Source organism: Vigna umbellata, chromosome 3 (genome assembly GCF_029865625.1).
Source record: "Vigna umbellata cultivar VRB3 chromosome 3, Vumbellata_1.0, whole genome shotgun sequence".
Lineage (NCBI taxonomy): Eukaryota > Viridiplantae > Streptophyta > Magnoliopsida > Fabales > Fabaceae > Vigna > Vigna umbellata.
In genome coordinates this window covers 15391414-15419318 of record NC_142167.1, presented here as the reverse complement: position 1 = coordinate 15419318, position 27905 = coordinate 15391414, and the positions used below count along the sequence as shown (strand labels likewise).

Below are 27905 nucleotides of genomic sequence, written 5' to 3'. Positions count from 1 at the left end.
TTTGCGTGAGGTGTCCGAATGCATAACAACATATCACTCATTGACATTAGCACATGTAGTTGGAGATGTTCCCTCCATGTCCTATAAATTAATCTAATAACCTTCTACTTTATATTTTTTTATTTATATTTATATTCTCCTTTGTGTATAACTCTACTTTATTCATCGTATTATTATATTCTCCTATATCACAAACAATTACTTTGCTTGCTTTCTCAACGCCCAATTTTCATTTCTCTTCACGCAACTTATGACACTGTAATACGCGTTTCGGCAATGTTTCTTCAATGTAGAAAAAAAAAACGTATTTTTATTCTGTATGTGAGATGATTTCCCAAAAGGAGATCATGGGGTTGTGTACAAATTTCACTTGACTACCTAACTTACTCCAAATGGCCATTCTCGATTACCAGACATAACTGTGGTATCTGCTGAGATGTCAATGTCCTTTTGGTGAAAAAGAATGAGAAAATTAACTGATCTATAGTTGTTCATGCATTGTCTTATTGCGTGGTTTGTTACCACGAGAGGATTAATCTTAATCAGTGAGATTAGACAATACTGAAATATTAATTCAATTCACATAACATATTAAATGTTGAGAATATAAATGAGTAAATTTTATGTTAAGGATGACTCGGTCTATTAAGGAAGAGGAGATACAACATCAATGAGATCTAAGTCCAATTACATAAGAAATTAACACTATTTTCTAACAAAAACCTTAAAGCAATGAGTTAATAGGTCTTTCTATACAGTAGTGCTTTACATTCTCATTTCTATCCAATGTGAAATTTGGACTCACACTTGCATTCTTAATTAATGTTTCATTTTAGTAATTGATAAGTTCAATCTAAGTAAAAAAATCTTAAATATAATTTTTTCTATATCGAGTGTATAAATGTGTTTATACTATTATATTTAAATTTTTAATCTAAAATCTTAAAACAATTTTAAATCTCTTTTTTTATTAAACTTTCTTATTTCTCTCTTAGTTTTTTTTTTGTTGGACGTAATTTTCTTTTCAATAAGATGTGTGTTAGAGTAACATTGGTTGAAGGTTTTTGGTGATGGAGACAAATGTCTCAAATGCATGAGTTGGTTTACTATGTGGCTGGTTGTGGCCATAACCAGAAAAGTAGGCATTTGGCCGGCCATAAATTCTGTGTGTCGTTGCTTGCTAATCTTAAATTAATTTCCACACCATTAATCAATTGCTTAATTAATACCCTATTGGTGTTGAGTCTTGACCATAAGCAAGGTTTAGTTTCCAAATATCACAACCAAAACCCTTGATTAAGATGCCAATCGGTGTTTGGTGTGCATCTTCTTTTTCATTAATCAAATAGTGCCATTTCATTTCATTCTTTCTGGAATATGTTCTAAAGATCCACTTCCTTGGTTTGGGGTTAGGTTAGCTTTTGCAAAAGCTAAGTTACTAGAAGTGAGAATGACTGTTGAACAGATTTTGACATATTGTTGACAAAATTAAGGATATTTACCAATTTAACGTAAGCTACTTTTTCTTTCTCCTTCAGTTGGCAGAAATTTTTATAATGTTCCAAGAAGCCTTGTTGGTTGGTGTTAAGATATTTGTTGTGGTAAAAATCTGTGTCGGTTGATTAAAGACAAATGACATACATAAAAAAAATACTTTGTAGGTGTTAAATGTACTATGTTAAATAGACTTGTTACTTTTGAATAATAATGGTGAGTTATTCGATTTTAAAATATCTAACTTCAATACAACAATCTTTATCAAATGTTGAACGATTATACACGTTAAGTTTGGTAGAGGAGTTTTAAGTGTAATTAAATCTTAAGTTAGATTTGTCAATAAAACTAATTATGATGATTAATTATAATTTTTTTAATATAAAAAGGGTGTTTTGGTTTAAGGTATATAGAGTTTTTTTGACATGAATGGATTTTCTAGTAAAAAAAATTATCCTTTCCTTTCTTGTTTTCATTCTTTTTTATTCTTTTATTTGTCTATTTCTATTGAATTTTTCTATTTTGTTTATAACTCTTTTTTATGCATTTTATTCTTAAAACCATGAACCTGTAAACTAAAGTAATCACATAAGAATTTGATTCAATCCCTAAATTTCTTATCAGATAGATTTACGAAAAACCACCATCACGGGTAGCAAACCAATTTCCATGGTTTGTAGGTTATAACCTAATAGATTGTAAAAATGAAAAAAAAAATCATTTTTTCCTTTAAAAGAACTGTTTTTATTTGTGATATATTTTATATCATATTCTCTGACGTATTTTTATTGATTAAAGTTTATTAGAAACTGTAAAATTATGAGTGGTATCCATTATCAAGTAAGAACAAGTCTATAAAACTTTGTGATGTTTAATAAATGTTAATCAACAAAGAAAAACATTTAAAAGAGTATATTGCCTGTATGTGTTTCCTTATATTTCAACTTTTTAAATGTATATTTCATGAGAATGAAACATGAAATGAGTTATTTCTTGTTGGGCATTTTCTTTGTCGTACACCTTATGTATTTATTATTGGTGCTAACAAATAAAGTTAATATAAAAATAAATTTTGAAAAACACATGATTCAGTTGTGCAATTGCAAGCTACACTGTGATGAATACAATAAATCCATACAATTTCTTTCTTCAAATGTCAAAAACGTTTATTATAATGTTTTCTTTATTGAATACATTTTCAACCGAGTTGCTGTGGTGTAGTGGTTATCACGTCAGTCTTACACACTGAAGGTCCCCAGTTCGATCCTGGGCAGCAACATTGATTTTTTATTTTACTGTTTTTTCTCTTTTAGTCAATTCATTACCTTTTTTGCCAAATTTCTTTTAACCTAAGACAAATGTGATTGTCAATTTAAACTTTGAAGAACATTCCTTTTTAACTTCATTTCAATAGAGTTGACAAAATTTTACAGGGTGTTCATAACAACATAGACAATTTCTTTGTCAATAAGTTAGCCGCACACTAAATGGAAATCTTCTACATTTTTGTTTTTCTCCTCCAACAGGAAAAATAAATGCTGAATCTTTCAGTGGCCTCCAAAGAAATTAAAAGCCTTCATTCACACTGGAATGTAAACATGATCATTGAATCAAGTGCAGAAAAACAATGGATTCGTTTTATATTCCATTTTCATGCTCACAAAACCAAGGAAAGATCAAAGAAAAAATAGCCTTTACCACCAACATAGTGCATTGCATTGTCCTAAAAATGAATAAACATTCAAGAATGGGGTATGAACAGAACAAAAATGTTCAAATCAGAGACAGTTCTCATTTTGGACCTATGACAAACCCTTCCTCATCCGAGAGTCAGGGCATGATTACAAGATTACAGACTGCTTGAAGCTTCAAGATTCATCGTCATAAGATGGTTATGCACCTTGAACAAAGGTAACTAGCTCCAAATTGTCCATTTAGCAAAGGAACTTCAGAAAATATTTGTGCTTTTAGTTGGCAGAAACATTCAACTTCACTCTAGCTGTAACTTCTGGGTGAAGCTTTAACTCTGCAATATATTCTCCTGTTTCCCTGATCTCTGGAAGATCAACAACTCTCTTGTCCACCTCCCTAGAAATGAATCACAGTTCAATATATATCTTAAAGCAACATTAATCAATCAGATTACAAAACAGATATGAAATAAATATTGACAGATATGAAATAAATATTGGAAAAACAACTCATCTCCCCATTTTTTTGCAGTGAAATGTACTTACATTACATGATCTTCCCCCAATAGATTCTCAGAACTAGGAACATTGTTTCAAGTGTGACAATTGAATCCCGTATAGACAAATACCATATAAATTGAAGAGTGCCACAAGTTTGGAAATTTTCTAAAATGGTAATCAAGTAGAAAATTGTATAGATTGAAACACGTCAAAGAAAATTATGCATGGATGGTTTACATTGATAAAGTTGGATTATATTGTATTTTCTACTAGCAATTGTAAAGGGAAAAGAAAAAGGTAAAATCAGATGCACTACTGAAAGACACTTGCAATACTGACAGATGATACCAAGTTATCACATGAAACATATTATGCATGCACACTCCAAAATAATGACATTTGCTAAATTAAGTATCGGATATTGAATGACTGTATTACTATTTCGGAAATTTGGTTTATATTCCATTAATATCACAATATTAACACCCAAAAATCAGAGAAAGCTCCAGAGTCAAATGAAAAAAAAAAATCTGCATTACTTAAATGACAAACACCTTACCGAAGTCTGTCACAAACTTTAGAAACTCTGTATTTTAGACACATTGAAGAAAAGGAAAAGGAAAACTTGTGAATGTATAGTATAGTATAGTACTCAATCAAAGAACATCCACAATACTAACAAAATAAAAGAATTTTGTAAAATATGGTACCTTTGAAGCTGAGCCTTGATTATGTCAACAAGATCTTGAGCAGTGACACTAAAAAGCATTCAAACATCAGACACAAAATCCATACAAGGACATAAATTGACTTCTCATAATCGTGCAAGGCAAATCTCACCTTCCAAAAATTTGTTTTCCTTTACCACCTTTACGCTTCACCTTGAAAGCCCCAACAGTTTCAAAAATTAGAGCAAGTTGTTGTGCCTCTTCTTTTACCTGCAGAAATGTAAACATGGACAGCATATGTCTAAAAGAACTGTGCATGGGGTAAAATACTTGTTAATAAATTCAGAAGATAGTATGAAATTAGATGTAACCAGATATCAAAAAGAAAGTGTTTTGCTGCATGCAAAGTTACTACAGGGATAACCATTGAAAGATGTGTACATTCGATCATATAAAACTCTTTTTCACAAGTTTACAGATCTTGATGTAAGGTTTACATATGGAGCTAAACACCATAGCATTCATTTCTAATGTTATTCAGAGATGGTAACCCTGAATCCAAGTAGGGACTGGGGATGAAAGGAAAAATTACCCGTCTTTTCTCAGCCTCAATTCTTTCTTCTTCTATTTTCATTTCCCTGGACAGAGAAGGTCAAAATGAATAGTTCTAAGCACAATGAAAAGTAAACTCAGATCAAAACTTAGACGAACATATTTTATTTTAACGGCACTTACTGCACAAAGAAATAGCTAGCCCTAAATTTCAATGATCATTTCTCTTAAAGAAACAGATAGAAAGAGTCTCAAACAAAGAAATGCACAAATTACTAAAACAAAGTTTATTACACTCACAAACGTAGAATTTTCACAATTTTATCATAAAAATGCCACAACAGCAATCTCACTTGAAAGAGGCCAATTTCCATTTGGCAATCCAAGATGACAGCAGTTGTTATTAAACTAATACAGCAGGAACAACTTAAAGAAGAAGGAAAAACATGAAAAACCTGTCCAACCCAGAACATCAAAACCCTATGGGTGAAATAAAAATAACTTCCTAAAGTCATTACTAGTATAATTATTAACTAAAAGCCATCTTTTTGTTGTTCTCCAATCAAATCCCTCTAAAAGTTTCGTTAGTCTATATACACAAATAAATCACATTCAGATGACCTCTTATCAGAGACATATTATATTTCATGACACTACAATGACATATTCAGAACTCACTGGAAACTTATCCAACCTATTGCTTGTTTGAAAATCATCATTTCTACTACGAACGGGTCATGGAAACGCAAATTCGAAGCACTAGTCCAAAATATAGAAATTTGAAAACAAATTTATCAGATAAATTAATGTTCCATCCAAGACCTAGGTGGTTTAATTACACATTACTTGAGTAGCACAGGTGTAACAAGTTGTGCCTTTCCCAAAGGAAGCAGGTAATTTCTGTAAAAACCAGCCTTCACATCAAGGAGTTGCCCTTGCTTTCCCACATCAGCCACATCCTCCTTCAGAATAATCTAATTTCACAAATAACTAACCAAGTGAACATATAGTGCTGCAAAATACAAATACATTACTGTAGAAAAAAAACGAGCATACCCATTTGTCGTACAACAACAAAATTCAAATTTGACATCCAAATAGTGTTGAAAAGCACGAAATTTTATTTCTTTATCGTGTTAGAGCATGGAATTTTATGTAACCTTTCGAGTTTTCTTTGCCTTCTTTTGAGCGAAGACAAAAAAGTGCGCAGTTTGGTTGGGGAAGTGAACTGGAACCTTCGAGCTTCCGGTGAAGGTGTGGTGAAAGAGTGAAGAAGAAGAGGAGAGAGAAGATAATGGTGACGCCATTGATGGATTGAGAACAAGCACAATGTTCTGTTTTCTTATCTCTTGTCCAGTGTTACGCGTCGTAAATTATAAAATGAGAACTTTTTAAATTTTGGAATTATTAAATTAAATACAATAATATTCTTTATTTGATAAAGAATTTGACTATTACTTCTATAATTATTATTTTAACCCATGAACTTTTTTAGTTGATATTATATATCTTTGAATTTAATTTTAATAAACTCTGAATATAAAAATGTTTTATATGCTCAATTGATAGAAAATTATTAGTATAAGTTTTAAAAAATCTTAAAATATCATAAAATTTACATATACAACTACCATTATATAACTCAAATTCGTATAACTCAAATTCATCATACGTTATTTGTGGACAAGTTTCCTGATCTAAAAAAAATTATAATATATGAAAAATAAACTCTTGTTCAAAATGTTAAAATTAATTTCTTACTGCTTACTTTTACTTGGCAGTATTATTATTGATTAATTAATTAGTCCTCAAACTTAAAAAATACTACGTTAATTTAATCTTTTTACCAATAATTTTTTAATTTTTAATTTGAATATATAATATCATATATTAGGTAAATTATGTTCTTCTATCATAATTGTGAGAATAAAAAATTATCATTTAGAAACTAAATTTAAATAGAGAAAATATTAAAATCACGAATTTTCAAAAAAAAAAAGTTAAAACGAGTTTAAAAAGTCAATATTATTATAAAACGAGTGTTTTCTTATATTAGAAATTTTTTATTAAACTATAAAATAATTTTTATTAATAAATAATTTTTGTTGTAAATAATTATTTAACTTTAAAAAATTAGTTATTAAAAGATAAAATGGTAAATTAAATTTATAAAACAATTAAATTTGGATTAACATTTAAAGGATAAAATTAAAAATATAATTATTTTAGATTAAAATACTAATTGCTTTTAAAATTAGAAAATGCAAAAGAAAAAACACATTCGTAAATAACACATATTTTCCCATTATCGTTTCAGGTGACAAGTATATATCAACTCTATTACTATTTTGTGTTAGAAATACTTAATATATTTATAAAAATAATAATTAAAATAAAATCTTTACTAATATTTCAATACAATATTAATCTTAGAAGTAAAAGTAAATATTATTTTTGCTAGTACATTTTGTTATGATGTTGCAGATAAAGATATTTGATATCATGAACAAATTTTTAATGTTTTGTTTAATAATATTTATAAAATATCTTATCATACTAAAATTATTGTTAAGTAAAATGTGACTTTTTTTAAAAAAATTATGTAAATATTTTTGTGAAAAATAATTGAATTTGAAATGATTAATATAAACATTTTTTTATCAAATTCATGAATTTAAAAATTTTTGTTTATTACTTGCCATCATGATTATTAATTTAAAATTGCTTCCTTCCTGTTGATTGTGATCAAGGTTTAAATGAAAAATTATTTTGTGATGTTTTGATTATGTATCTTTGTGTTGAGAAAAAACATAGTTTTTATTTCTAAAGCTTGTTTAAAAATTTCAATCTAATTATAAGCTTGAAGTTAATAATATTACTATATGATTTCTCATATGAAAGGTATCATGTCACTAACTCTAAGTTAAACTATGTGTATGTTAATAGAAACTTATTTTGTTTACACTAGAAATAAAAGAAAAAATATTTTGTTTATTATTAACTGGTTGTTTAGTATAATAGGGTTGTTATTTCTACACATGATGTATTTGTTATTAAAGAATATATTTGTGAAGGTTTTGTTTAAGTTAAGACTTATGTCTTTATCTTCAAATAAAATATCTAATAGTTCTTATTTGATTATTACATATGTTTGAAAGTTGTGAAATGTAACATGTTAGACTAGGTCAAGGAAATTTAAATTCTATTAGAAGAATGAAGTCTCTTAATGGTTATGTTTTTGCTTTGGGTAGATGTGCAGTAGCATAAAAATCTGCTAAATAAAATATTGTTTCCTGATATACCATGAAAACAAAGATTATTGTAAATACAATTTTTTGCTAAGGCAAATTTTCATTATCTATATGATTTACCATTACTAAATAAACTTATAACTCTTATTTCAATGTAGTGTGACATTCAAGTTTCTATATTTAAAGTTTAGCAAAAATTTCAATGAAAAAAAAAAGCAAATATTTGAGTCATAAGGTTGGTATTAAAGCCATAAATTAGTTGTAACAATGGACACTCATCTCCACATACATGATGATCTCATGAAATAGTGTTCAATGTGTAATAACCAAGTTGATATTAACTTAAAGTACACCAACTAATGACTAAATTTTATGTCTCATTCCTTTGGTGATGTTTACTATAAATTATGACAATAATAAGGTTGAGGTATGTATGTACATTACTATGTTTATTTTTTAAAATACCTCTTAATAAATCCAATAATAATTATTGCATGGGTGTAATCACCCTTTGAGAGTTATCTAGTGAGTGTGATGGTGTGACCGCTATTGTGAGACATGTGCAAGTTTCTAAGTGACACTTATGAAACATATGTATGTATAAGGTCTTACATGCAACTACTTATTAGAACCTAAAATGAATATAGATACTCTGTGTTATGTACTAAAATCTGGCTATAAGAGCTTTAGCTCAAGACAATTAAGTCTTTGCATTTTTTCCAATGGAAGTTAATGTTGAGAATATAAGTCCAAGACCCACATTGGATAAAAATAAGATAGTATAGCAAGATATAAAGGTGAAGACCTATTAACCAACTGCCTTAAGGTTTTGAAGAGAGAGTCATGTAAATCTTTTATGTGGTTGAACTTAAGTTTCATTGATGTTGTATCTCTAGTGAATATCATCCTTTATAGACTTAACCGTTAAAAGACATTATGTGTATGGTTCCTTATCTTACAATATTTTATTTTAAAAGATTATATATTTTATTTTATTTTTTAAATGATGCGAGTGGTTGTTAGAAATATTTAATATCATTTAAAAATAACTAATTACAATAAAATCCTATTGTTGCTAATGTTTTAATACAATATTAATCTTAGAGATAAATACCATTTATGTATAAAGAGTTTTTCACATTTAAAAATTATTATTATTTTTTAAATTAGATTAATTATAATTGACCGGCAAGTTTTTCTTCTATCTATAAATATTACTTATTTGGATGGAGAAAAAAATACAGAAAATACATCAAGTCATAAAACATGTTTTCGGTCTTCTATATTATCTTTTAAGATATTGATATTCATAAAATTTAGAGATCATTCATTACATTCAGTCCATCTCATGGATTATTGTATCTTGAAAATAAGTATATATAATTTTATTTTGTCTTGTACAGTGAAATCGTTTTATCTATAAGGACAATATTGGATTCGAGTGTGAAATAGAGAACTAGAAAGAATGAGAGAGAAGAGAGAAAAAACACAGAGAGGAATTATCTGAATATTACGGTATTGAATTAATCATTGAAAACCAAGACAAGCTACAATATATATAGCCAATCCAAGTAAAAGCCAAAAGACCCGAACGTTCATAACCGAACGCTCAGAAGAGAAAGTTTGGCCACAAACGACCAGACATAAAACCGAACGGTTAACAACAAGAAACCGAACGGTCAAAAGTAAAAGCTGAGTCTAACTAACAGACAACATTATATGTACCTTAACCCATACTATTTCTACTTATTTTCTCATTTACTTTTATCTTGAAATATTTTGTTATAAAAATGGTTTAATTTGTTTTTATCCAAATCTCTGTCTTATTCTTATATAATTATTATTATTTATTTTGATTATTTTTCTAACACTTTATAACGTTGACCTAGTTTTAAATTAATAAAATTCAATTTAAATTAGGTTGGTATATATTATCAAATCCATCCATATTCCTAAATCTTTTTCAAAATATTTTATTTATTTTAATTTAATAATATATGTAGTTAAAAGAATTGGAGTTTGATCCTCCAAAATTTGAAAAGTATTTTAATTTTTTAAATCTAGAAAAAATAATTTTAGCTTTAAAGACTAAATCTGAAAAATAAAGTTATTTTACTCATTTAAATTGAGAACTAAAATCATACTTTCAAAACTTGATCACAAGTAAACTATTTTAGAAATCAAAATTAATTTGATTTTATATTTTAGGGACAAAAAATATAATTAAATCCTTATAAATTTTTTATGAGAAAGGTTATGAACACTAGTGCAAAAAAGACCTTTAACGTCACTCTTTAGACGTTTCACCCTCGAATATCCAACGTAAAAGATGATCGGTGGCATTTTTCATAAATAAAACAACTATTTAGACGTCGGCTATGGAGGGGCCCGACGTCTAAATACTCATATATGTCGACTACCTTGAATAGACGCCAAAACTAAACGAAAAAGTTAATAAAAAATAATTTTTTATTCTATTTAGACGTTTGTTATTAGGGGAACCGACGTCTAAACCCTAAACCTAGAAATTTAAAAAGTCACTGTTTGACTCCATTTAGACGTCCGATCCCGTCACTCCAACTTCTAAAGCACTTTAGACGCCTGTTAATTGGGGGAACCGACGTCTAAACCCTAAACCTAGAAATTTAAAAAGTCATTTTTTGACTCCATTTAGACGTCTAATCTCGCCATTCCGACTTCTAAAGCGCTTTAGACGTTTGTTAATTGGGAAAACCGACGTCTAAACCCTAAACCCAGAAATTTAAAAAGTCATTTTTCGACTCCATTTAGACGTCCGGTCCCGCCACTCCGACTTCTAAAGCACTTTAGACGTCTGTTTATTGGGGGAACCGACGTCTAAACCCTAAACCCAGAAATTTAAAATGTCACTTTTTGACTCCATTTAGACGTCTGATCCCGTCACTCTGACTTCTAAAGTCCTTTAGACGTTTGTTATTGGGGGAACCGACGTCTAAATTTCGGCATTAAAACACCGTAAACGCGAGACAGCCATTACGCGCACTCATTGTTCATCATCTTCGTCGCGTTTTCTCTCTACGGGTTACACTTTTCAGGTTCATTTTTTCACTTTTGAACCGTTTTAAATTAATTTTACTCAGATTACATCACTCTTTCATGCATATATTTCATTTGAACCGATTAAAATGCGTTTTCGTTGGGTTTTGGTGCAGTTATTCTTGTGTACTTGGGCGACGTTCTTTGACGGGGATTTCTTGCGTTTTGTACTCCTCCAATTCCCTCCACTACATTTTTAAAACCATCCAATAAAAAAATGTACAATACATTCTCTTCAACTAAAATATAAAGTTGTAAACTCGAATCACCATGAGTCAGGAGCAACCCAGAGATGTCTGACCTATATGGATCAGACGTCTAACCTATATAGGTTCGACGTCTATAGAGACGTTTGACCTATATAAGTCCGATGTCTATAGAGACGTATGACCTAAAGGGTCCGACGTCTCATTAATGTCACCCATATAGACGTCAGACAGATATCATACGTTAAAAGCCTAAAATAACAGACGTCTAAAGTTCTTTCTGCACTAGTGGAAGCATCCTCTTTGGAATATATATTTTTTCGTTAATAAATGTTAACCAATAAATTAGTGTTAATTGAAGTGAGTTAGAAAATGTATATTCTAAACATTTCAACCAACATATATATTTTAATTAATATTTTATTTTTAAAAGTAGTAAATATAAATTAACTACTTTAATATTTAAATCATTTATATATTAAAAATTGAGTAATAAATTTTAAATTATATATTTTCTTAAATATCTAATTTTATTTTTATTTTTAGTTCTTTATTATTTATTAATGTTTACATATTCTTTGAATTAAAATGCTTAATAACTTAAAACGTATTTTTTTTCAAAGCATAAGTAAAACCAATAAACTTTTACAAAAATTAAGAAATTTTATTAATAACGTTAAAAGAAATAGGTATCATTCATTAAAATTTATACAACTTCATTCTTATACTTAATTTAAAAGATTGAGTATTGTTCATGTATATATGATCGACTCATATATTTTTTTATTAACATTAGAATGAGGTCACATAACACTAATAATCCCTAATTTTAGAAGTATGTTGAATAAAAATATGCTAACAATCATATAATAAAACAACAACAAAAAAAGTTTACACGGTAAAACAAACCTCTATTCATAGTAAAAAAAATACGTTTTATTTTTATTATCCTACTAAAAATAGGGAAAGTAATTAATGCATAACATGAATATTGATTTTCAGCAGAAGGGGTAAAAATCACAATGATTAGTTACAGTTATGTATAAAAGTCTCACAAATCAACAACCTCTTATAAAAATTGACAATTTTAAAAGTTTGTAGTCTTTTTTTATTTACATTTTATGTGAGTATTTTTAAACAATCATTTATACTACCTGAACTAGAATAGATAATAGTCATAAGTTTTGTTTTTATTATACTTTAATTTGTCTCTTTAGCATTTGACTCTACTAAAAAGAAGGTATATATGCTTTATAATATGGATTCTCATAATATTCTATTCATGAATTATTGTACACTCAAAGAAATAAAAATCCACTTGCTGTAATAAGAAATTAAGACGTACGATAGCATTTTCAACATTTCGTTGAAAGCATTGAATTTTTAAAAGGATTATGTAATAGTTAGTAAGTAGTTTAAAGATAAAAAATAATTTTTAAAATTAATTCAAAAAACATGTTTAGAATGTTTAAATTAATTTTAAAAATTATGCTTTATCTTTAAACTAATGTGTATATATATTTTCTGTATTTTATGAAAGTAATGTAAACAATTTTAACAAAAAAATGTGTGGAATGTTTTTCATGTGACACTCAAACTGTATAATAAACTATAATATAACATTCATTATATCATTTGCTATAAAAGATATTTTACGTAATTTTTCTTAAAATACAAGAATAATATATATATATATATATATATAGTTTAGAAAAAATATTTTTTTTAAATAATTTGAAAACAAAAATTATATTTAATTTCAAACAATTATATAAAAAACGACAATTTAATACACAATTGACTCCTTTGAATTTCATTATTTTTTGTTGGAACAAACCAAAATCCCCCACGTGCATTTACCATTGTTTAAGTTTAAGATTTAGGGTTTACAAAACTCAAAACCCTAAATCATAAATCACAAACCCATTTGGTTATACATCATCAAAAGAATAGATTATTTCAAAAATTACTTAAAGAAATTTACCATTGTTCTTAATAAAAAAAATAGTGGAAAAAGTATCTTTTACATTAGACCATCGTGTACAAAGGCAATATAAAAGACAAAGAATAAATGAATAAAAATACAATCACATACTAATGACTTGTAGTACTTGAACAAAATGAATGGACGCTGACAAGAACAAAGATTGTCATTGCGAACCCTTCAAACCTTGTGCTTATTGACAACACAACCTAAAAGGACAATTAGGTTTAGATAATAAGACAAAAGAAAATACTTTTTTAAATTAAAAAGGATAGAAGAACTCAAAGCATTTAATTTTTATAATAATCAACGTGAAAAAAAAAATAGAATGATGAGAGAGTCCGATGAAAGTTGTAAGTTCTGTAACCAATGGAAATTGGATTATCTCTCATTTGCCATGGTTGATGTGAGATAGGGTTCATGTGAGGAAGGTCTTAAGTGGGGATGAGTATATATATATATTGTCTGTCTCAATTCTCAGTTGACTTATTGTCTACATTTAAAAAACGAAAATTCCAAAAAAAATTGAAAAAACCAAACACTTTAAAATTTAAGCTAAAATTGTTATTTTACTTTAAAAGATATTTGGAAATTCAAAATTGGAGAAAAACACATTTTATATATAGCTTGAAGAGGTTAATGTTGTGTATGTTATAAAGACATGTCTATTTCTTATTTTATCCTACGTGAGACTTTGTTTGTATCCAACATCCACCCTTCAAAAACACTGATAAGATATTATCCGCTTTGGACCAAACCCTCACGGATTTGCTTTTGGTATCACTACAAAAAGAGGTATCTTATGTGTATATAAACTCATGTTTATTTCTTATTCTATCTAATGCGGGACGTTGTTTATACCCAACACTTAAAGCTAGTCAGGTTTTATGTCTTTAAAATTCATCCCTTTATACACAATTTCTTTATTTTATCCATAATTGAACGTGAATAACCCAAAGTTAATCAGTTTTATACAAGTTAAAATATAAAAAATTAATTATTGATGGAAAAATCCAATACATTTATTAAAAAAACTAATTTTCGGTAAAAATAAATTTATATTTTTACTAAAGAAATTTCTTTTTTAACATTAATTAATAACATTTTTTTCTATCTCTTTTTTTATCCACATAAATCTGATGTTTATCTTCAACATTTACCATTTTAAACTCCAAAACCTATCATATATAAAGATCTTAATTACCACTAATTTATTTATTTAAATTTCAATTCCAAAACAAGTAATTTATATTAATAAAATGTATTAATTAAAAAGCTAGAGGGTGTTGTATATATAAAGGGGGTAAACTCAGTATTGTGTAGAGAATCTGTAACCATCCATAAGTCATACATAACATAGAAAAATACAAATTATTATGATCATTATTTGGCTGCTCTTCACTTTATATATAAAGAACGTTCCCTCCACAACATTATATCCTTCTCTGTATGATCCAAGTCAAAAGCCAATCTTCACACGAAAACTAAGATTTGAAACCATACAGCTACCATTTTCACAGGTTTGTTGCAGGAAGATTGATTCAACAATGATGCCAAAGGCTACATCTTACTCCACAAAGGATTTTCAAGCATCTCAAATGTTTCCTGTGAATGAATATTTGGCTTCATCTTCTGTTGAACTAAGTTCTTCCTCAACTTCACACTCTTCTACCTCCCTCCTCTGCTATCTCTCTCTTCTGAAGGACAAGCTAGGTCAGCTGCAGAACCTGGTTGATGTTCTTGTCACCCCTCGACATAACCTAACTCCCATGGCAATCTCCACCATGAACGCAACACTCGAAGAAATCATAGTGGCAGCCACATCAATGAGATTTACCTGTCAGCAAATGACTCTTGGTTCCTCTTCAGGTACTAGTATTGCTAATGAATTGCACCGAAACCAGAACCAGCAACAACTTGATCATGGTAGCGTATTATCACCTCATCATCCATCAAACTTTGGCAACAACAATAGGGGTATGCTTAGTATGAGTAGCATTAACATGAGCTCTTATATGATCAGAGGGCAAAGTAAATTCCTATCTGGTATAGAAGGAGGGGCACTGGATTGGTTTGGTGAAAGCTACAACAATAACAATATTGGAGATTGTAACATTAAGGATGAAGAAGCCGACAGGAACATCATGAGAGAGAGTGATATAATCGAATTGGATGCTGCTGATTTGTTGGCCAAGTACTCTTATTTTTGCCAAGTGTGTGGGAAAGGGTTCAAACGTGATGCGAATTTGAGGATGCACATGAGGGCTCATGGGGAAGAGTACAAAACAAATGCAGCCTTGAGCAACCCAATGAAAAGCAGGGAGAGTTTATTGGGTGAGGGAAGTTCCAGCAAGAAATATTCGTGCCCTCAAGAAGGGTGTAGGTGGAACCAGAAACATGCAAAGTTCCAGCCATTGAAGTCAATGATCTGTGCTAAAAACCATTACAAGAGGAGCCACTGCCCCAAGATGTACGTGTGCAATAGGTGCAACCAGAAGCAGTTTTCGGTGCTTTCTGATTTGAGGACACATGAGAAGCACTGTGGGGACGCCAAGTGGCAGTGCTCCTGTGGGACAACATTTTCTAGGAAAGACAAGCTTATGGGCCATGTTGCTTTGTTCGTGGGACACACCCCAGCTATTCATGGCTTCTCGACATATGTTCGATGATTCATCATCAAGAGCTGCTGATTAACTCTTCCAGTTTCAGTGTTAGTTCTCTATTTTCATGTAATATCATCGTAACATTTTGTATGAAAAATGGTTGTCATGAATACGCAGACATTATTCACTTCAAAAACTAACTAAAAATTATTTCTGAGTTCTTGTGCTAACATTTTCGTCTCTTGTTATTTTAGGTGCAGTAAGTTGGGGAGAGTGATCTCGAGCATGTTCACTGCACAAAAATTCGGTTCGGTTGCAAATTTTCTGCCATAGCATATCATTGTACAGATGTGGTATATATATATATAGCCTACATTACTCTAATTTGGTTTGTGCCTTATCGTATATAAATATGGTTTTCTTTTCTGTTAGTTTGAATTTTCTTCTTTTATTCCTTAGGTTTGCCATCTATATACGAGGGTGTACTGAATTGTATAAGGTTGCTCATTTTGAATTAGGATCGTTGGACCGTAAGTTACACAAATATGATAGTTTGAATATTTTTACATATTATGGTAAAAGTCTTAACCACTTTAAAATGGAAATAATCATGAGTTAGGATTAACTTCTTTATAAAATTATGAAAAAGCAAAGTTATGAGAACTCATAATGATTTTTTTTGTAAGTGTGTTAACTGAAATCATAAATAAGACTCCGACTTTCAATTTATATTGAAGTTGTTAAAATTTATAAGACTTCTTTATAATTGTGTTGAATTGATATTATATAAGTCATGACTACTTTAGTTCAATAGAAATTGAATGTTATTAACAATTTTAATATAAACTGAAAGTCGTTACAGTCTTGATAATTTTAGTTTAACATAATTATAAAGAAATAATCATAAATTCTCATAATTTCATTGTAATTTTACGAAGAAGTTGTCATTATTGATGACAATTTTTATTTGAAAGTCGTCAAAATCTATAATGACTTACCTGTAAAAAAAATTCAAACTATTATATTTTTATAAATTAAGGATCAAACTATCTTTAAAAATTTGCTAATTTGATAAGTTAGTATTGAAAGGTGAATATCCATGACTAAAGTAAATAGAGTTGTGTGTATGAATATATATATATATATATATATATATATATATATATATATATATATATATATATATATATATATATATATATATATATATATGGGGTTTGCTAACGCGCGTACGCCTGTTTTTCAGTTGGTACATTTTAGCAATGTGTACCGGGTTTTAGTAGACAAAAATATCCTTATATACCATGGATTCTAAGTTTAAGGTTAAGGGTATTTTAATAATTTTCATTCTCAAAACTAAAAAAAAAGAACCCTGAAACCCTTAGTCACCTCTCTCATTCCTCTCAACCCTTTCTCTTTCATCTTTCTCACTCCAATCTTTTCTCTGTCATCCCTACTGTATCCCCAATTGAAAAAATCAGAAACACCCTACTCTAACCCAATTGAAAAAATCAGAAACACTTGCAGTTAAACAATCTTACAAAAAAATGATTTTGTAATGAGTTTTGATCTTATAATTTTTGTCTTATCTAATTTTATCCAATTTTCACAAGCATAAAGGAATTGGTAATTGACCTGGAAAAAATCAAAAATACTTGTTGTTAAACAATTTCTTACAAAAAATGATTTTATAATGAGTTTTTATTTTATAATTTTTGTCTTATCTAATTTTATCTAATTTTCATAAGCATAATGACATCAAAGGAATTGGTAATTGGCCTGAAAAAAATCAATCAGAAACACTCGTTGTTAAACAATTTCTTACAAAAAAAATGACTTTATAATGAATTTTCATTTTATAATTTTTGTCTTATATAATTTTATCTAATTTTCACAAGCATAATGACATCCGAAAGAATTGGTAATTGGCCTGGAGGGTTTTTTTAGAGATGATGATTCAACATATGCAGATGATGAAATTAGAAAAATTAGAGAAGATGGTGAAATTGAAGAGATCTTGAATGAACTTTTGCCTGAAGGTGAATATGTCAATGACTCAACTCTTTACAAAGGCAAATTGTTTAAAGGCAAATGTTTCTGATTTTTTCAATTGAAACTACAGTAGGAATGACAGAGAAAAAGTTGGAGTGAGAGAGATGAAAGAGAAAGGATTGAGAGGAATGAGAGAGGTGAGTAAGGGTTTGGGGGTTTCTTTTTTTTTTTTTTAAGTTTTGAGAATCAAAATTATTAAAATACCCTTAACCTTAAAACTTAGAATCCATGATATATAATGGTATTTTTGTCTACTAAAATTGGGTACACATTGCTAAAATGTACCAACTGAAAAACAGGCGTACGCGCGTTAGCAAACCCATATATATATATATATATATATATATATATGTATATATATGTATATAGATAATATATTTTTATGCGTTTGCACTGTTACTCTGATATATCTTCAATGAGACAGTTCTAAGAGCACATGCATGACTACATGTATTATATTTCCATATTTAGAACTAAGGCTAACCAGGCCAGCCCTGACCTAGGTAGGGGTACTTGGTATAGAAGGGACCTAGACTTAAACAATTAAATAGAGAGGCAAATTTAATTAATTAGTTTTTAATTTATTTATTTTTTTGCTTTGCAATAATCTGAATAACTTATGGTGTAAGTTTTCAAAATTACTTTTAAAATTTTCAATTTGATAGTATTTTCAAATTTTATTCATCTTCTTAATGATATAGTTATAATCCGAGTGACATATTTTTTTAATTTTTAATATTTAGTAAAATGTTTGATTATTGTCTTATTAACTATCACAATAATATCGAGGGTCAAAGTAATTTTGAGTTTTTTCTTTTCTTTTTTTTCTCAACTTCTGGTCTTTTATTTTCTTTTCTCTCGTTCTTTTTGTTCTCTTTTTTTTTTAATTTTTTATCTTTCATTTCTTTTTCTTTACTAATTTCCTTTTCTAATAGCTCCATATTTTTCTTTTCTTCCATCACAATGTGTCTTTTTTAATAATCATGAAGCATTCTCTCTATGGTGTCTTTGTGCTTTTTTTATTCACTTCTCATCAAAATTTTCATTCCATCACAATTTATGATATGCATTGAGTTAGATGTATAGTACGCATGGAGTTAGATATCAAAAATAAAATAAAAATATAGAAAGAAATTTAAAAGTAAAAAGAAGTATTACTTAATGTTAAGAATTGAAGCCATGGTAACTAATATTCATTCTCAGAACTAATATTGAAGTTACAAGAAAAAAAAAAACAAGTCATAAGTGATGGAGTTAATAATGACATGTTATTTCGATCTATTTGGTTTTAATAATATAACTCCAAAAAATTATCATAAAAAGGAAATTGAATCTTCTACCAAAATTGATGTATGTCTTCCTTATATTATAATGCATAAGACCAAAATTGATGTATGTCCTCGTTATGTTATAATGCATAAGATGATAAGACCATCTAAGTTGCATATTAATTATCAAGAAGTAATATTTATTTTACAATAATAATTAATTAACTTTCACTAATATCTAATTTTCATTTTTAATTTTGATTATATGAATCATTATTTTTTATCATTAATATTTATTAAAAATTAACTCTCACTGTTATGTTGTCTTTAGTTCTCATTATATGTATATTTTTTTCCGTATTTAATAAAAAAAGTTAAAATTTATATATAAAAAAAGTTAAAATTACATTGAGTTTCAATATCATCATATCACATATAATTAAAAAGATCATAAGTAGCATAACAATATAATTATAATGAAATATTTCCGATATAAATAAAGTAAAATAAGGTGAAAATAGAATTGATGATAACAAATTGAATATAGAATAAGAATGTGTTACGTAGATATATAATAATAGGTTAGATAATATTGAAAATTTTATCTTCAATTATTTGGTTGAACAGAAAAAGAGGAGAGAAAAAATTTATACCAGAAATATTTATATATCAATAAAAAGTTACTCTCTTTTATTAAGAACTTATTATTATTCAATGTTTTTGGTATAATTTTATTTAAATTTAAAAAAAATACAAAATGCTAGAGTTTTTTTAACAAAAATAATAAAGATATAATAATTTCACACCTAAAGAAAAGTTATAACACTAAATTTCATGCTATTTTGTGAGTAAAGAATAAGTATTCAATTAATATACCTTATGTGATATGATATATTTTTAGGTTTTCATGTACATGTTAGTATGTAAGAAATATTAACAAATAAACTAAGTTTAGATTTAGTTTATTATTTATATTATCATAAATATCATACTATTTTCACATTTGCACTTCGTGTTTATGGGATATTTTGGACTCACAATAATAATAATATAAATTTGGGTCAAATAGCTACAAAACCTACTTATAAAATTTCTCATTTTCTTTTTTATCTCGTTTTTAAAATGAGTTTTTCTGTTTTTTATTCTTTTGTTAAAGACAAATTAATAATTTGGATTCCATCATAGTTTTATCTTCATTAATTTAATTTAAGAAAACAATGTGTTAAGTTGCTGTGTGTTTCTTTATTCAAAACTTTGATATAGGATTGATCTCAATGCTCATAGAGTACTCATGGAAGAAGTTAGAAATTATTTTCCAACAAAGTCTTCTCCATTAGACTCTTTTCAATGATCACTTTGTAACCTTCTAAACTAGTTTGGTATTTTTAGACTTCTTCTATTTATATTTTACGTATTTATTTAATAATTTGTTTTATTTATTTATAACTAAAATGAGTCGAGTGATTAAAATAAAATTTACTTTAACCTACAAGGTGTGGTAGGCTGAGTTCAATTATATTTAAAAAAAAGAGTAAAATGAACATATTTTCGAATAATTCAATAACTTGATTCAATTTAACAGCTTCTTCGTTGGACGCTTAAGTAGATTTTATTTTAAAAATTGAATATAAGTGTGTACAAAGTTAAAAAATATATATATCAAATTTAATTTTACTCGTCATAAATTTGAAAGTAAAAAAAAAAAAAAAACTTCAAAAAACTAGACCTTCTAACGTGTTTCTTAATTACATATATAAATAATCATAGCCGAAAAAGTATGCTCTTTTTAAGAAGCGCTAAACAAATGTTTTAAATAACTTTGTAAATTCAATTAAATAGAAATGTTACTCTTTTAATATATGTATAAAAATATGGTACATAACTTATTAGTTGGTATTGTTCAAACACTTCAACGTGAAATCCACATCAATAACTTTATCTCTTACAAGAACGTGGTATGTTAATAACTTTTGATAATAATTTGTGTCATTGTTTTATTAGTTTGTATATTTGAAATGAACCAATCACGAATTGTCACATAAACTGTTGTAAAAAAAATTATCAAAAAAAACAAAGGTTCACTTTTATAGCATAGTTCTTGAGTTCATCATTCTGAAGTCACCAAGTTTACGAATTCCAATGGTTAGTGTTACTTCATGTAATTGATATGAAACGAACCTTGTTTCATGTCTTAAATTTCAAGATTGTGTAGAACTAAGCTCTTTTCATCAAAATAGTATGAATACATGTAATCTTTCTTCAACTCTATTTACAATTAACGTGGAAATCAGTGTTTATTCGATTTCTGCATGAACGTAATCGACAAATTCAAAATTCTTTTGGAGCTGGTTTAGGGTAAAAGCTAAGGCAGCGCTGACAATTGCAAGTCCTGCCAAAAGAACACGAAACTGGACATCTGCTGGGATCCCTGATGTTGCACAAAACATAACTGTTGCACCAATTAGGACTTTCTGCCATAGTTGGAATCCCTCATAAGCTCCTTTACATGATGAACACTTCAGAGTATGCTGTTCAAATCTATCCATCATCTATACAACCAAAAAGAAAATGATTCATTTAGTCTTATTCCTGATTTTGTAGTTGGAGTGAATTTTATTGGAGAGTTAAAATGAGTGTTGTAATAGAGTGTTTTCTTAACATTTCTCATTGTTGAAACTGAGAATCTTGGATCATGTTTATTGTACCTCACGTTTGGATAAAACTGTTGATGGCAATGGCAGGTTGCTGATGTTGGCAAACCATTCTGGTTGGCCATTGCCATGTCGCCTCAGCCAGTTTCGAAATGCCAAGACAAAGCGATCTGCCTGTGTTGGTGTGAAGGTGATGCTGGTGTACTGTTTGTTAATGTCGCCTCCTTCCTTGGTTTGTGAAAGGAAGATTTTCTCTTGCCCTTGAAGAACTATCATGTCCCCATCATATACCTTGTTCGAAGTCCAATGCTCATACCATCTAGGAACTACCTGAGACATTGTAAAGCCAAAACTCAGATCTAAGTTACATTAAGCATTCATGAAATCGAATGCAGAAAACACGATTACTCAGAAGAGAACTATAGGGATACAGAAACAACATGGTAAGGTAAGTCGGAGTATGTCAACTTCTAATGTATCTGAAGCATGTAATAATATTGTAGGTTCTAAGAGGAAAGCTTAGGGTGTTTTTTCAGACACTGGAACCTTCTGCCTAACAAAGAAATGTTCAATAGTGTTCTTAGTTCAGGCGTACTTCAAAATAGACAAATTCTTTCACCTTTCCACGATGATTTAGAATTTGCTACAACATAAACATCAGGGCAGAACAAGTTGTCCAGATAAACCAGTAAAAGATCATTGAAATTAAGCAAACTGGAACATGTATTTTTAATCAAACAGAAGAAAATTGACAGCATAGGCCATAGAAATCTTACTTGCCACCAGGCAGGCCCTGGCACTGTGAACTGGAAGAAGTTTCGAGCACTGCAAACTATGGAGCGAGTCTTACCAGGTGCCATGGGAACATTGAAGGAACATATCCACACAACCCATTTCTGATCACCAACTACAGGGAGTTTGGTATCAATCTCAATCCTGCAATAATAATAATGCCAAGTGTATTGGGCTTCAGTAGCAACAATTGAAGAAGAGAGCAACAGCGCCTAGGATGAAAAGTAATAGTTATCTGAAATGCATCTTTAATATGCATATAAACACTTAAAAAAAAGATGCACTACTAAGGCATACATACCACCAACATCATTCACTCTTATATCAAATTGACTATCCTCAACAAGAACCTCACATACTACATAGTGAAGGTACGGTTAACTTAGCATTATATGTCTCACCTTAAACAGCAGATGATCTGTTAAGATTAATAAGAAGGTTATACATTTCAATATTACTTCCCAGTTATCCTTTAGAGAGTGAAAAAGGAAAGAAATTCGGAAAGGAAAAAAGATAAGATTTATGGGAACCCTCTGATACTGAATGATCTACTTATTGAGGAAGCTTTGGTGGATAAAACTTCATATTTCATTCAACAAGTATCGAGACAAGAAGCCTATGACTGAATGCGTGATACCCGAAAGTTATCCAAAATTATGGCCTTAAATTACAGTTGAGAACAAATCTTTTGGCCCTAAACACTCAGAATCCATATGTTTTCCTTCAGTGTTAACAATGGAACTAAATGCACACGAGAACAACGCAAAAGTCATTGGCTTACTTGTTCATATAATAACAAGGCGCAACAAATTTAGCACTGATTTTAGGGTTCCCTTCATTCGCTCCAGAAAAGCCCCATGAACCACGAGCATCCATCTTGAATGGCAGAGGCTTGGCTCTGTCCCTCCTTCCTGTGACCTGTAGAGTGTGGACCATATTTATGTTACTGATTAGGATAATCTTGAGTACCTATCAATACCAAACAATTTCTACTTCTGCAACTGCTTATCTAATAAGACTCTAAATTAAAAGTCCAGAGTAAGAAGCAATATTATGATAAATAAAAAAAGTTAATTACAGGGCCACAAATAGACAAAGCACATCTGCAAGCTTAAGAGATACATGATCAATTAATCCAACACTTGAAACATCAGGTAAAGTTTAAATTCCTATACAGTCACTTGGACAGTGAGAATATCTTCCTAATTAAATTCAAACAAACGTTCAAACCAAATTCTCACAAGGGAATATGAAGAAGGTTTCTCAAAGTTTTTAAAACATGATAATCATATGCCGGTTTCAGTGAGTGAAAATGTATAATAAAAGAAACCAACCCAAATTTTCTTCCTGCTAACACTTTCTGAGTATATTTAACAAACTCTACTTACACCAGGATCAAATAAAATACCTTCAATATGCACACCAAACTAAATTAAAATAGCCTGCACTTAAAACTCAAGTTGGAGGGTGTCATTTGTACCTTGTGATGAGCAAAATCAATGTGAGAAGGATCAGAGACATTCTCCATTAGAGTATCGTAACCATAGAACAGGTCACGCTGAATATTCACAGTGGCAAACTCCGGGTTTTCATAGTCATCAGGCAACCTAAACAAACAAATTTAGGATAAAATGTTCCAAAATCAACATCAAATAATAAACACAAGACAAAATCCATCATAAGGGGCCCAATTACAATTAATTTAATGTTACTACTCAGACAAGACAATACAAAATTAACTAAATTACATTGGAGGCTTGGAGGCACTTGCTTTCTCCCAACCATTTTCATCAGGCCAAACAAAGAGCAATCCCTGAGACACTAAAGTAGGGAACCTAGTGGCACACGCTTTAGGAGATCGAAGAGCACGTGCTTCTGGACCTTCAGATGCAGCCTGAGGAATCTTAACACAAGATCCACAACCATCAAAAGACCAGCCATGGTAAGAACACTGCAACTTCCCATCTTCATCAATCCTTCCTTCCTACAAAAACCAAACACCCAACTTTTTATCACAAAAACTAAAAGGAAACTAAAATATCCAAAAACTACATATAATAAGTCCCTCTAACTCCATTAGTTTTTGTTTGTGGTTGATTTATATTCGAAACTAAACTCCTAGATGTATTGGATATTCTACTTTATTTCGTTTATTAGGTCATCCCTAATCGAGTCATTATTAAACCACTTGATTTGCAAATTTTACTCCTTCTAAATGTCCAGTACTTGGTATCAGAAAGATTCTACATTTATTAGTGATTTACCCAAATTATCATATATAAAATAGATTAAATAGAGCTTATACCCTCAAATAAAATAATACACACACACACACACACACATATATATATATATATATAGAGAGAGAGAGAGAGAGAGAGAGAGAGAGAGAGAGAGTTATACTCACAGATAAAGGGGCAAGACGATGGGGGCATTTGTCATCAAAAGCAACCCATTGGGAAGTGGACTTGTCGTACCAGAGCACGATTTCACGACCCAGAAGCTGAAACGGTGTGGGTAAGAGAGGGTTCAGATCCTCAATTAACGAAACAGGGTACCAGTGATCCCTCCAGGTGAACTTAGAGGAAGAGCTCTCCTCGTTAAACTCTTCCTCAGTCTCCTCCTTTTCGGTTTCAGGGAACAACTGATCGGTTTCAGCCGTTGAGGGTGGCGCCGCAACGCGTGCAGGGGTAAGCAAAGGGCTTCTTCCGCTTCTGGGTCGAGTTTGTTTCGTGAAAAATTGCGTACCCTTGTTCGAGAAGAAGGGAAAGGAATTCACTTTATTGGTGGTGAGTTTGCTCACTGAGGAGGAAAGCGTGAGTGTGGTTGATAACGCAGAGATGGAGTGTGGGAGTGCCATCAATGGTTTTGTAGTTAATTTTTCTGAGACGTTAAGGTTCGAGGAATTGTACACAGAGGTTCAAGCGGGATATGTTAATAAGGGAATCGAAGACCAAGGTTTTTGAGTCGTGCAAGCTTCAAATGTTTCTTTCTTCAGCTCTTTCGGTTTCAGACAAAACACTGTTCAGATGTGTCATTCTCTGAGAACTTTAATTTTCTTAGTTTAGCTAATTAACTAAATTAGCGAGTGCTTACTGTAAATTTTACGAAGTAAAATAAAACTTGGAAAAGTTTTGCGTCGATGTCTGTTTCTAATTAGTATTTTGAGAAATTTTGTTGTTTTATTTTCCAGCGGAGGAAAAGAAGTGAAACCATTCGGTGGAATGATTCATGTCCACAAGTTTGAAGGGTATCTACCACGTGGGTGAATATTTGTTTGTAGAAGGGAAAAGAAGACACTGAAAACGGTGAAATCTGTCCGTGTTCATGTGTGTACTTGTTTCAAACAAGAAAGAAATTGAGAAAAAAAATTAAAAAATAAATTGATTCCATCATCTTGATTATTTTTCTATTCATAGTTTAATAGGGTTTATTAAAATTTGTTTAATTTAATCTGGTTTAAAATGATTTGGATTGAATTGCATTTTGAGTTTTGGTCTTATTTATATTTATTTTTAAAACATATTAAATAATAAATATATAGTAAGATACTATAATAAATGTAAAAATATTAATTATCTCGTTTAGAAAGGTTCTAATTTTTTGTTAAAAAAAATTCCACTATTTAAAATTAATATTTTTTAGTGTTCTCTTTTTTCAGTTATCACTGCTAATTACAGTTAATTTAGCATTCAAAATAGAAACAATCAGTCAAGGTAATAAAAATAATTAGATTTTTTTTAAGTTTAATATATAAGATAATCATGAAACAAACTGAAGTGAATGACCAAATATTTCTAACGCCAAATTGGAGGTAAAGAGTAAATAAATTAGAGTAATTGAAAGTTTTAAGGAATTAAAGTGCATCAGCTGAATTCCCCTTTCATTCTTAAAATCTTTTATCACATAGGCATTAATTTCTCCTCATTCCTGTTACTTTTCATACAGAAACAAAATGTATGAAACATGGCAAAGAATACAAACAAAAACAGTAACCTATTTCCCATTGGTAAGTGTTTCAGAAACAAGTATAGAATTCATCAACATCGATTCGTGAATCAGAGTTCTTTTAGGAACTTTTTGAAGATGCAAACAAAAAGCGTGTAAAGAACATGTTGGTTGGAGATTAATTTAGGGAAACAACAGCTTTTATTTAAATTTCACAAGAAATTTCAAAACAATAATTTTTTTTTTCAAGTAAACTGATCTAGAAAAGCAGTAATAAATTTTAGATATAAAAACAAAAAGTACAAAGCAAAAGAAGGGACTGCTTCTGTGGTTTGTTGTCCCGTTTGCTTTTACACTGTCCAACTTTGTTGCGTTGTTGAGAGTTGCTCCCACTGTCACAACGCTTCATGCACCACTCTATACTTAATTTATCACACCATGCACCACTCTATACTTAATTTGTCTTTTTATAAAACAGATCTTTAATAAATATTGATATCCATTTACATATTTTATATTTTAATTTATTATTTTTATTTAAAAAAAGAAAATTTCAACGAATGTGTCACATCCGTTTAATAAATTTTTAAAATGTATTTTATTTGTTATTTAAATAATAATATATAAATTAAATTAATAATAATTATTTTATTAAATAAAATAAAATTAATTTATAAATAATTAAATAATAATTTTAAAAAAATTAAATAATATTTATATATTAATTTAAAATATAAAAATTAAAAAACTAAAAACTAAAAAAAATTCAAAAGATGTCATCACATCCGTTTGAATATATTTAAAAAATATTTTAATTATTATTTAAATAATAATACATAAATTAAATCAATAATAATTATTTTATTAAATAAAATAAAATTAATTTATAAATAATTAAGTAATAATTTTAAAAAAATTAAATAATATTTATATATTAATTTAAAATACAATAAATTAAAAAATTAAAAAAAATGGAGTGGTGTAGGGAGTAACCTTGTGTGTGTTGTTTTGTCTCCTTTTAATTTGACTGTCAGAACAATGTTTGTCTTTGGTTGTTGTGACGTTCAAAGACATACGCACACAAGATTATCTATGGAAGTGGTTTTACACCATTAGAGAATTTTAGCAGATTTGTGGTCTTTCATAATTTGTCAAAACTATAACTAATG

At 29.2% G+C, this 27905-nt stretch overlaps 3 protein-coding genes and 1 non-coding gene across 4 annotated transcripts; 2 read left to right on the top strand and 2 right to left on the bottom strand.

The window, feature by feature from the left end:
* The first annotated feature begins 2700 nt into the window (after positions 1-2700).
* TRNAV-UAC (transfer RNA valine (anticodon UAC)) lies at positions 2701-2773 on the top strand. The gene has a single exon. It is a non-coding gene; the product is annotated as a tRNA-Val (tRNA).
* Positions 2774-3168: 395 nt separating this feature from the next.
* RPL9 (ribosomal protein L9) lies at positions 3169-6269 on the bottom strand. The gene is made up of 6 exons (XM_047308333.2): positions 6067-6269; positions 5753-5880; positions 4947-4992; positions 4527-4624; positions 4397-4444; positions 3169-3582 (listed from the first exon to the last, which is right to left on the bottom strand). Exons 1-6 carry the CDS (start codon positions 6211-6213, stop codon positions 3462-3464), a joined length of 588 nt encoding a protein of 195 aa, XP_047164289.1. The 5' UTR covers positions 6214-6269; the 3' UTR covers positions 3169-3461.
* An 8611-nt stretch (positions 6270-14880) lies between these two features.
* On the top strand, positions 14881-16379 carry LOC124833786 (protein SENSITIVE TO PROTON RHIZOTOXICITY 2-like). Its single transcript, XM_047308330.2, has 2 exons — positions 14881-16132; positions 16280-16379. Exon 1 carries the CDS (start codon positions 14970-14972, stop codon positions 16089-16091), a length of 1122 nt encoding a protein of 373 aa, XP_047164286.2. The 5' UTR covers positions 14881-14969; the 3' UTR covers positions 16092-16132; positions 16280-16379.
* Positions 16380-21549: 5170 nt separating this feature from the next.
* Positions 21550-25822, bottom strand: ACD1 (Pheophorbide a oxygenase family protein with Rieske 2Fe-2S domain-containing protein). The gene is made up of 7 exons (XM_047308329.2): positions 25196-25822; positions 24537-24772; positions 24269-24395; positions 23570-23706; positions 22773-22932; positions 22051-22326; positions 21550-21894 (listed from the first exon to the last, which is right to left on the bottom strand). The coding sequence occupies exons 1-7, from the start codon at positions 25646-25648 to the stop codon at positions 21640-21642; spliced, it is 1644 nt and encodes a 547-aa protein (XP_047164285.2). The 5' UTR covers positions 25649-25822; the 3' UTR covers positions 21550-21639.
* Between the last annotated feature and the right edge of the window lie 2083 nt (positions 25823-27905).

What these genes read in the sequence shown, in the direction of transcription:
- RPL9 (XM_047308333.2), bottom strand. Translation starts at nt 6,213, where the DNA reads ATGGCGTCACCATTATCTTCTCTCTCCTCTTCTTCTTCACTCTTTCAC. An exon ending in GGAAAACAAATTTTTGGAAG is followed by an intron (nt 4,445 to 4,526) that starts GTGAGATTTGCC and finishes AATGCTTTTTAG; the next exon opens with TGTCACTGCTCAAGATCTTG. An exon ending in ATCAAGGCTCAGCTTCAAAG is followed by an intron (nt 3,583 to 4,396) that starts GTACCATATTTT and finishes ATTCATTTCTAG; the next exon opens with GGAGGTGGACAAGAGAGTTG.
- LOC124833786 (XM_047308330.2), top strand. Translation starts at nt 14,970, where the DNA reads ATGATGCCAAAGGCTACATCTTACTCCACAAAGGATTTTCAAGCATCT.
- ACD1 (XM_047308329.2), bottom strand. Translation starts at nt 25,648, where the DNA reads ATGGCACTCCCACACTCCATCTCTGCGTTATCAACCACACTCACGCTT. An exon ending in ATCGTCTTGCCCCTTTATCT is followed by an intron (nt 24,773 to 25,195) that starts GTGAGTATAACT and finishes TGGTTTTTGTAG; the next exon opens with GAAGGAAGGATTGATGAAGA. An exon ending in CAGTTTTATCCAAACGTGAG is followed by an intron (nt 21,895 to 22,050) that starts GTACAATAAACA and finishes TTGGTTGTATAG; the next exon opens with ATGATGGATAGATTTGAACA.